The sequence below is a fragment of the Dendrobium catenatum genome, unplaced genomic scaffold (assembly GCF_001605985.2).
Source record: "Dendrobium catenatum unplaced genomic scaffold, ASM160598v2 fragScaff_scaffold_133, whole genome shotgun sequence".
Lineage (NCBI taxonomy): Eukaryota > Viridiplantae > Streptophyta > Magnoliopsida > Asparagales > Orchidaceae > Dendrobium > Dendrobium catenatum.
The window spans coordinates 13515382-13525302 of record NW_021318595.1 but is presented as its reverse complement, the minus strand read 5'-3'; the positions used below and the strand labels follow the sequence as shown (position 1 = coordinate 13525302).

Here is a 9921-nt window from a genome sequence, read left to right as displayed (position 1 = left end):
ATCCATATCAATCTTAGTGCCGGTATCTATGAATCAATCAAGTCGGAGAAAATCAATCGGAAAAACAATACGATAAATCAATAAATCCGTCAAACGATCAATCAATCAAAATCCAGTCTATACTATCAAGTCAAATCAATCAGAAGAACAATACGACGATTCTGTACAGTAGCAAGTCGAATCAATGCATAAATTATGGTATCAATGAATTCTATGAATCTATGCCGTCCATGTCCTATATCAATATCAATATCAATAATCAATAATCAATAGTAGTATCAATGCTCGATGATCAATCAATGAAATCAATCAATGAAATCAATGAATCCGGACGTAAGCAATCAATGCGAATCAATAAATCAATGCATAACAGAAATCCATACGATGCACATGCAATTCCATACATTGGTCTACTCGACAAGCACAAACACTAGCTATGATCAACCAGGTAAAACTGGTATTTCAATAGTGCTGTTGTAGAATCGTATTGCTGTTGTAGATATCCGCACGTTTGTTCTATCAAAGAAGAGCGTCACTCTTTTGCCTCGTCGTGCCGCCCGTCGGCATATAAAACTCCTATAACTCCCAATCGTTATATCGATGATCTATGGTCTATGATTTTAAGGAAAGCCCGTGCGGCCCACCAATCTCTTACAGGTCAATATCTTATCTTCAACCAACGTTCAACCAGGTCCCACTTTCTTTCAGTATCAATCAAGTCAATGCAATAATCGATGCAATAATCAACAATAAAGAAATCTAAAAACGATCATATCAATAGTCATGCACATATCAATTCAATCTAGCAATTTCAACCAATCAGAAACTCGTACGAAAATCGGCAGAGTAACGGCAGTCGGTCAAATTTACACAAAAACTCCAAAAATTTACAATTCACCAAAATAATACAGAACGTGGCACAGCAAACATTCTAAGACTATTCTTCTACTGCTCAAACCAATTCGGACATCATAATAAATTACAGTCAAAAATAAAAACTCCGCAGAACCAAAACGAACCGCACGAAATCCGCCAGAAAATAATCAAAACGTGCAGAATATAATCACGTTCTACAACATACCAAAAGTTACGCGGTGAAATCCTTTACCAGTACCAAACCGGTACAAAAATCACTTACAAAAACACAAATTCTGAGCACCATTTCGCAAAATTCTCAAAATCTTTGAAAACAGAAGTAGGGTTCGGTAATCCTTACAGCGAGACAAACAAAATATCCAACAGGCAACGAACGACGAAAATCGCTCCGCGGACCCCGAAATCGGACTTCTTCCTTTGCTGTTACGCCTCTTTTTCCCTTTCTCTTTCTCTCTCCTCAAAATATCTAATTTTATAAAAATGATTTTCTCTCTCCTCAAAACGAGCTCATTTTCTTATATCATTAGTGGGATCGGCCCGGCCGATCGTCACATCGTCCCGGGACGATCAGACCAAAATCGATCGTCCTGGACGACTCCCAGAACTATTCTCAGGACGATATTTTCTACAGTGCAGATCGGCCTGGACGATCTCCAATCGGCCCGGACGATCCTGGGAAAAATATCACTTTACCCAGCAGCTACAGCAAAGGAACGAGGTCTCACAACTTGGAGAGTGTAAAAGGACAACGGTTCTCTGCCAACACTTGGAGAGTGTGAAAGGACGGACGGTTCTCTGCCAACACTTGGAGAGTGTGAAAGGACGGACGGTTCTCTGCCAACACTTGGAGAGTGTAAAAGGATGATGATTCTCTGCCAACACTTGGAGAGTGTAAAAGAATGACGATTCTCTGCCCTACCGGGTAGTGGTGGAAGAGAGTTTTTGTAAAGGCTTCTCCGCCTTGTTGTGGGTGCAAAAGGAGAGTCACTAATGGTATTAGTGCAATACTCTGAGGGTGCCTCCGGGGAGTGGATGTAGGTCGTGTTTAATCAAACCACTATAAATCTTGTGTCTTTTTATTTTTCGCTGCTTTTATATTTTCTGTTTTAACTTGTGGTTGAAAAACCTTTCTAGAAAAATTCACTAAAGTTATTCTCGGTTTTTTAATTTCAAAAAGAGGGATAAATTTTTAATTACCAATTCACCCCCCTCTTGGTTAACTGCTGGGACATAATCTTAGGTCTAACAACCTAATTCATATTGAACAAGTTTCAACATCAACCTCACCTCCTCTCTTTCCATTGTGATGTTGACTCTCCAACCCTTTCCTAAGATGAAAACACATCTAGCTACTCAAGAGTTCTAACCTTAAAGAAAAAAAAAGTTTATAAAGTGTACTCTAAAGAACCCTAATTTTTAATATTAAGCCTTCTGATCATACAACATAATTCACATATCATACAATATGATTATTTCAATTAAATCACAATTCATCTAGGACAAGCCAATGTTCATCCAACGAGTTCTTGAGTGAATCATACAATAAGATAATATATTGTATACTTTCATCATTAATGATGATTTGAACTGATTTGATTCATTAATCCTTAAAATTAAATTATGCAATTTTAATTAATATTCATATAGTACAAATTGTTTTGTATAATATGATTAGTTAAAATTTTAAATTTCAAAATTACCTAATTTAAGTAAATAGGATTCGATAGAAGGGTGTGGTTGTTGTACTATATAATTAGTTAGAGCTTATTTTAATTAATCACCTTTAATTAAACATTTGAATTAATTTATTATTGAATTGATTATACAATACGATTTGGATCCTACAGTATGATCAACTTAAAAATTTAAATATTCAAATTTTCTCTTCTTTATGTGTGTGTGCACGATTACTTAGCCAATATACACCTAATATAGAAAATGACTAAAAAATATAAATTACAGAATCTGTCAAATATAGACTGACTTATACGCTAAAGCAATACCATTTTGATTCTTCATTCTTCAATGTTTCTTACTGTATATTATACTTGAAATAACTAGTAACACGCAAGAAAATATCCAATGTATAAAACAAGAATAAAAAAATACTCATCCAATAATATTTGTAATTATCAAAACAAAAGATCAGGCTCCTGGATTGAGAGTATTTGGTGCAAAAGACTTGCTAGTCGAGAAGGCCATGGATCGACATTTTTGTTGGGTTGGGAGTAGAGATCAACATCTCTACCTAGTCAGGAGGAAAAGGGAGGGATCATCATTTCTGCTGGAGCGATGAGTTAAAGGAGGGATGACATCTTCACTGGGTTTGGAGGCAAGAGGGATCGACATCTTTGTCGAAGCAAGGAGCTAAAGAGGGATGAAATCTTCGTCAGCCCAGGATGTAGGAGGGATATTATTTATTGTCTGTAAAGGTCATTCTTCATTTCATCAAGGGAGAAGGGCTTTTCTGTCTAGCTGTATGCTAAAGTAAAGTCACTTTTAGTATAATACCTAAAGAGGATGACTTTTGGGGAGTCGTCGTAAGTTGATTTCGACCGAACACTAAAAATCAGGTTTGCGCACTCTTTACTTTCTTTCAATTTATTTTCCACACTCTATTTTGATTTTTGTTATTTTTGTTATTTTTGTGGAAGATTTCTTTAGTTTAATTTTTTTTTTTATTTGTGAAAGAATCTTTTAGTTTACTTTTGACTATCTTTGTGAAAGAATATCAGGTGATAAATATTTCACTTTAGGTGGAGGATGGAGAATGAGAATTCTCCATGTTTTATTTTTGATCCCTTAGGCTACATTCTTTTATGTGTGTGTGTGTGTGTATATATATATATATATGAATTTTTTTATATGAATTAATAGATATATGCATGAAAGTATATTCAATAAATAAATATATTGAATAATTTATTTAACAAGTTAAATCAAACGCTATTGAGTTTAATAAGTTAAACTCAAAATAAACTCATTTACATCCCCTACGCATATCAAAGCGTCTTAATCCCGCAATTTAGTTTGATAAGTTGCCTTCCTTGCACGGCATTGAAGCGTGAGGACTTATGGGAAAACAAAGCTTCCAAATTCGACACAGCTCTGAAACACAAATTTCAAACCTGATGATGATCACAATGAATCAATAGCTACCGTGTGCCAAAAAACTGGTAGACCAGCAATATTAAGTCCAGGAGGAGGAGGGAGAAAGAGAGAGGGAATGAAAGTTTTCCTCTTTTCATTCTTCCATCAGCTTCAACATGAGAGCCGTTGGTCTTTCTCTCCACCACCCTCTCCCTCATCTCTCCAACAAGTTGGCCAACTCAAGACAAAAGCTCTACCGCTGCTTGACCACGGCTGCCACGGAGGATTCCGATGATCAATGGTGTAGAACAGGGAGAATGGTGGATAAGAGCATGCCTGTACTGAGGAAACGAATGAAGGAAATCAGAGCTTTGGATAGAGGAACTGGACAGTATGCAAATGGGCTGGTTGAGTTGGAAGAAGGATATTGTCACACATTCATCAGCTCAGAGATGCTCGAATTGCTCGGAATTCTGAAGCTCCAATCTTATTTATCAGAGGAAGAACGCTCGCCTAAGCTGCTGATTGGGTTCTCCGTGATGCTTACTGTGAACTTACCGATTCCAATGCTTGTTGCTGTTCTTCATCTAAAAGATGCTGCAAAAGGGATAATTGACGTTATGCGTCTTAATAGATATAATGATTGTTGAAGATTTTTTAAGTTTAGGGTTAAGCTTGTAAATTTTTTATTTACGATATTATGCAATATAATTATCACTGTGAAGGAAGAAGCTTCGTTGTTCTTCCATAGCAGATAAACTTCCCTAAGTTGATTTTTATGTTTTAAAGACAATCAAGCAAGAAGGTTAGATTGTTAGCGTTGTCATTACAAGTACTATCTGTTGAATTTCAGCTGCTGTAATGCAATACAATATATCACAGAGTAAGAGCAGAAACAGAGTTAGAGCAAATAAAAAAGTTGAATTGTATTTCTCATCTCAACTTTACAAGGTACAGCGCCACATTTATATATGTAAAAGAATTTGGAATACAGGTGACTTAGTTATGCGTCAAGGGTTGTGATTACAATGTTCAGAACATAAACGACGATGATGAAAAGAGTTCTGAAAAGCCAAATTTGCAGTATAGTTGATATATCATCACAATTTTATCATGATCGGGCACGATCTCAAAGAAAAATCAAGTCAGAAATTTTCAAAATTAAATCTAGGACCATCTGAACTCCTATTTCTGCAAACATACAATTGAACCAAAAGTTTCAAAAATACAAACCCGACGACACCAAGATCGACTCAATCCGAGCCCAAATAAGTCCAATTTGAAGACCCGAAGCGTATTTGAAAAGTTCAAACCATGAATTGGATGACCAAACAATTTCCAAATGTGACATGCTTATAGTCGAATCGAGCGGCTCGACGAGATAAATCTAATGAGCCCAAGATTATCAAATTCTAATATCATTAAGACTTTCAAATGCTCAATAAATGGTCAATTCAAACTACTCCCAACTTACCCTTGATCTCCCTCCTATTTACTGGTCATGTCACTCTCAAAAAATTATAAATAGACCCATTATTACTCATAGATGGAAAGGAAAAGCAAGGAAGAGAAGAAAGAGAAAGAAACTATAGTTTTCTTGCCACCATACTCCTCGACCACCATCGGATTTCAGCCCTACCACCGACTGACGCCGGACTTCCACCCGTTGCCAACTGACATCTAATTTCTCGTAAAAAATCTTATGTTCTCTGTTTGTGTGCTAGATATTTGTACAACGCTAAGGCGTAAAAATTAAACTCTATCACATATATTCTAGTCTGCAACAATTTGACGTTGTTTGTGTGAAAATTAATCATACAATCATAAGTACAGTTTAAATGGCCAACATGCATAGTAATCGCATGGTTAAAATTTGGTTAGGTTTTATGTTTCAAATCTCAACATAAATTTATCATATAAACCTGAATACAGAGAAAACACGATGGCATCACAGTATCAAACATTTAAAAAGTTTCGAGAAGCCATGCATACGCATAGAATAAGCATAAAATCGGAAGATCTTCAGACCCTTCAACGCGAACGCATAGCATAACCACAAAATACGCAATACGAAACAGAAAACATAGCATTAAGTTACCTTTTTCTTTGGGGGTGACGCCATCTTAGAAGAAACTGAGTGAAGAATGCTTGAAATTCCTCCGGGTGAATGCTTGAAAGTTCGAAAGTTTACTGTAACTTGAAAATCGAAACGTCGACTCCGCCATTCGACCTTTACAAGGGTTTAAATGTTGATGCCACGTCGACATTTCAATAGGCGCGCCACGTCAGCAATTGGGGGTCCGAACTGAAAAAAAATAAATTAGGTTAAATTTTAAAATGGCGACGCCTTAAATATATGAGGCGAGGTGCGCCTTATGGCACGCCTCAGTAAACTTGAGGCGTAAGCCTCATAAACTAAACTTATTGCGTAGGCTTTGAGGCTTAATTGGTCGAAAATGCGCTGAGGCGCGCCTCAAGGCGCGCCTTTTATTGCGCAATTTTAAACGTTGGTCAAGAGCATCGCCCAAAATATGAGTTGGCCGATCCTGATCATCCAGACCATCGCTCGGAATATGAGCTGTCCTATATTGATCGTCTAGGAGCAACTTAAGGTTTTTGAACTGATCGTCCCAGCCGATCTTACGATCCAGGACGATGTGATCGTATCAATCATCTTAATTGCTTTCCTTAATTGACAGATTAATTTAGGCATAATTGTATCAAATCGTCCAGGCCGATACACGATCGTCCTGACCGATTTCCAAAAATAAAGAATGCCTAAATAGATCATGGTGGCTGATTCTTTCTATTTTGAGCCTATCGTCCTGGCCGATATATATATTGTCCAGGCCAATCGGCTAATGATGCTGCCTTAACAAGATGTCCTGATTAGGATTTCTATTTTGAACCCGATCGTCTAGGACAATATAAATATCGTCCGGGATGATGTGAGTAAAAACAGAAATTCTAAATTAGATAGAAAAATCACTCAAGTGTGTGTGTAGGGTTACTTAGCATCAGAACACTTCAATGGTTACAATTGACTCAAGAAAGGGAAAAAGAGAATTACAGACTGACTCAGACCTAGTTTACCCAATCTTGAGCTGGTTCCAATTTCCATCCGATCTTGTGGCCCTGAAATGTCAGTAGAAAAGGCAGTCGTAGAGAAACAAGAGTGTTTGCTAACATCAAAGTCATAATCCATGAAAACAAATTTGCAACAAGAAGAACCTCAAAATGAGATCCTTCAACTTCTGCAAAAGACTCGGCAACCGGTTCTAGCACAACAAGAGGAGGTTCTTCTCCCTCGAGATCCATCACTAGTTGAAGGTGTTTGTTATGAACATTTTCATGCAAATATTTCTCTTCCTCAATCAAGGATGCATCCCCCATCACATCAAAGACAACAAACTTGATGACATAATAAGCTTTACCCGTCCTTCATGCACGAATCGATAACCTAACATTCCTCAGATTTGGCCCGACCTCATGTTATTGATCTCCAACACAACGCTTTACATCATGAATTACGCCGAGAAGAACTCCCCATGGAAGATAAAAGAAAATCTCTTTGTCAGTGGAACTTCTAGGAGTCATCACCCCTGACTAAAGCCATCCTTTAGCACCCCATTCTGACAGGAATCAAATTATTGAGCATCGATTATCATGAAGGGACATCTAACCCCTATGAGCATATTGATCATTATATAACCATCATACATATCCAACGAGCTTCAGATGTGCTCGTCTGCTAAATTTTTCCTGCCACCCTCAAAGGACAAGCACGGATGTCGTTCTATTCACTTTCAGCATAAACTATCTCCACATTTAGCAAATTTGCCAAAGTGTTTGTTAAATAATTCATTGCCAATCAAAAAATTGCTAAGGATTCTTCCACATCTCTAGGATTTGCTAGAAAGAAAGAGAATAACTAAAATAATATTTTTAATGATTTTCCAATAGGGATCGGCAAATTCTAGGAGCAGATCCTGAATTCCTTTGTAAGTGTCTGTAGTAGTTCATATTATGGATTGTAAGGATGTAATTCCTTTGGATAGTTTCTTGACTCCATTGGAGTCAATTCCTACTCCCGATCTCCATAGAATCTCTTTCCCTATGGGTTATTGAAGCTCTTTGTCAGACTTTCTATGAAGATGACTTATTAGGAGAAGAGGCAGACGATGATATTTCTATCCATTACATTTTTGTTATCATAATATGAGGTATGTTAGATGGATAAGGGGATCCAGATGTCATGATTAAAGAGCTGGGAGAGGTTGATGTGCATTATATTATCGCACAAGAGGTTCTCTTTATTCTACTAATATAGAGGCTATAAATTCATATTTACATACTTAGATGGATAAGATGATTGTCCAGTTGACAGCTTTAGAGGCTACACCCCAGGGCATAGATATAGGCACTCCTACAACACCTAGGGATGAGATGGAAGTGATGTATAGCTTAGTAATTTAAAAGATTTAAGTCAAAATTTATGTTTAAGAGAATCAGTGAAAAGATTTTAGATTTTAGGTTTAGAGATTTTTAAACTTAAGATTTTAGATAATTGGATAACCTTCCCTAGGATAATCTGGACTTACAATCTCCTAGAGTGAACTCCTAGTTAATATCTTAAGTGTCAATTAACGCCTTAAGTGTGATGCCCTAGGATCTAATTTGGAAGAATTATTCATTTATCTTGTAATAAATAACAACTAGAGCTATCTAATATCATATATTATTAATAAACAAAAAAATAAATTCTTTAATTTAAAATATTAATGTACACATATATATTTATTTTGATTGAAAATGTAGTTTGAAAAGTATTAATTTTCTTTGGAAAGATTAAATTTTTGAACTTTAGTTTTGAAATCGAACACAACATTAGGAATAATATATCATCTCAAAAAGACGAGAATATCATTCACTAATAGGTTCAGATTACAAAGCTTTAACTTTATCCTGATTATCGTAGTCAAACTCATGAAAGAATCACATTTGACCCCGAAGGATCAAAATGGAATTTAATCGAGTATTTAACTATGCTAATCTGGATAAAAGGATCATTAATTTCAAATTCAAAATCACAATAATATGACGACACATCTTTCCAAGGAAAGAAAATATCGTCTATTATTAATCATTTGAAAATGACGATAATGATTATCAATTTTGAATTTTCCAAAGATAATTAATTAAAGGTTTTGAAAATTTGATTTTGAAAATTATGTTTGGGTTTCTAAATCTCCAACGAGCGCAAGCCCTCGTAGTTAATTACATCAAAGGATACATAAGTATCCTACGAATACTCTCGATTAAAATAGCGGTATAAGTTTCATTTAAGATTTTCAAATTTAGATATCAAAGGAGGTAAGGACTAGAATTTTCAAACAGGACTGGTTCAATGTTGAACACTTATTTCTAGAGTCAACGGAAGAAGGGTAGGAGGTGTTTTGAGATTCTGAATTACTTTAGAAACACCTCAGCCTATTCTAAGTGTTGGGCTTGAATTTGATTGAAAGTGATTTAAGTTTGAATGATCAATTTTATTAGAAAGTTAGGACTTATATTCTCGATCACCAGATCGGGAGAATGCCCAGGAGGTAAGGGTGAAGACTAACCTAATAAGTGCGTATGACATCCCCGGTCAAGATCCCATGGTTTTCCATCATCCCGGGTTCGTCGGTATCCTTATCCTACTTAGTCGAGTGCCGACTAGAGGATCCTTGTTAGAAACCATGGGTTACCTCATTCAAAGGGACCTTGTAGGCCAAGGGGCTGGGTACCTAATCCTAGGCTGACAAATAGAAAGTGCACAGGTCTATGAACAGTGAACCTATGTCTATATCATCTAACCTAGGATGCCACTCTCACTTTGTGTGCATATCAATCTATCTCAAAAATGGAAAGAAACACCGGCCTAACCTAAAGCTAGAGTCCATGTCCTAACAA

General features: G+C 36.4%; 1 protein-coding gene across 1 annotated transcript; it reads left to right on the top strand.

The window, feature by feature from the left end:
• The first annotated feature begins 3754 nt into the window (after positions 1-3754).
• Positions 3755-5827, top strand: LOC110114886. Its single transcript, XM_020847915.2, has one exon. The coding sequence runs from the start codon at positions 4143-4145 to the stop codon at positions 4614-4616; it is 474 nt and encodes a 157-aa protein (XP_020703574.1). The 5' UTR covers positions 3755-4142; the 3' UTR covers positions 4617-5827.
• The last annotated feature ends 4094 nt before the right edge of the window (positions 5828-9921 follow it).

Bases quoted from the DNA above. Each gene is read 5' to 3' on its own strand.
- LOC110114886 (XM_020847915.2), top strand. From the start codon at position 4,143: ATGAGAGCCGTTGGTCTTTCTCTCCACCACCCTCTCCCTCATCTCTCC.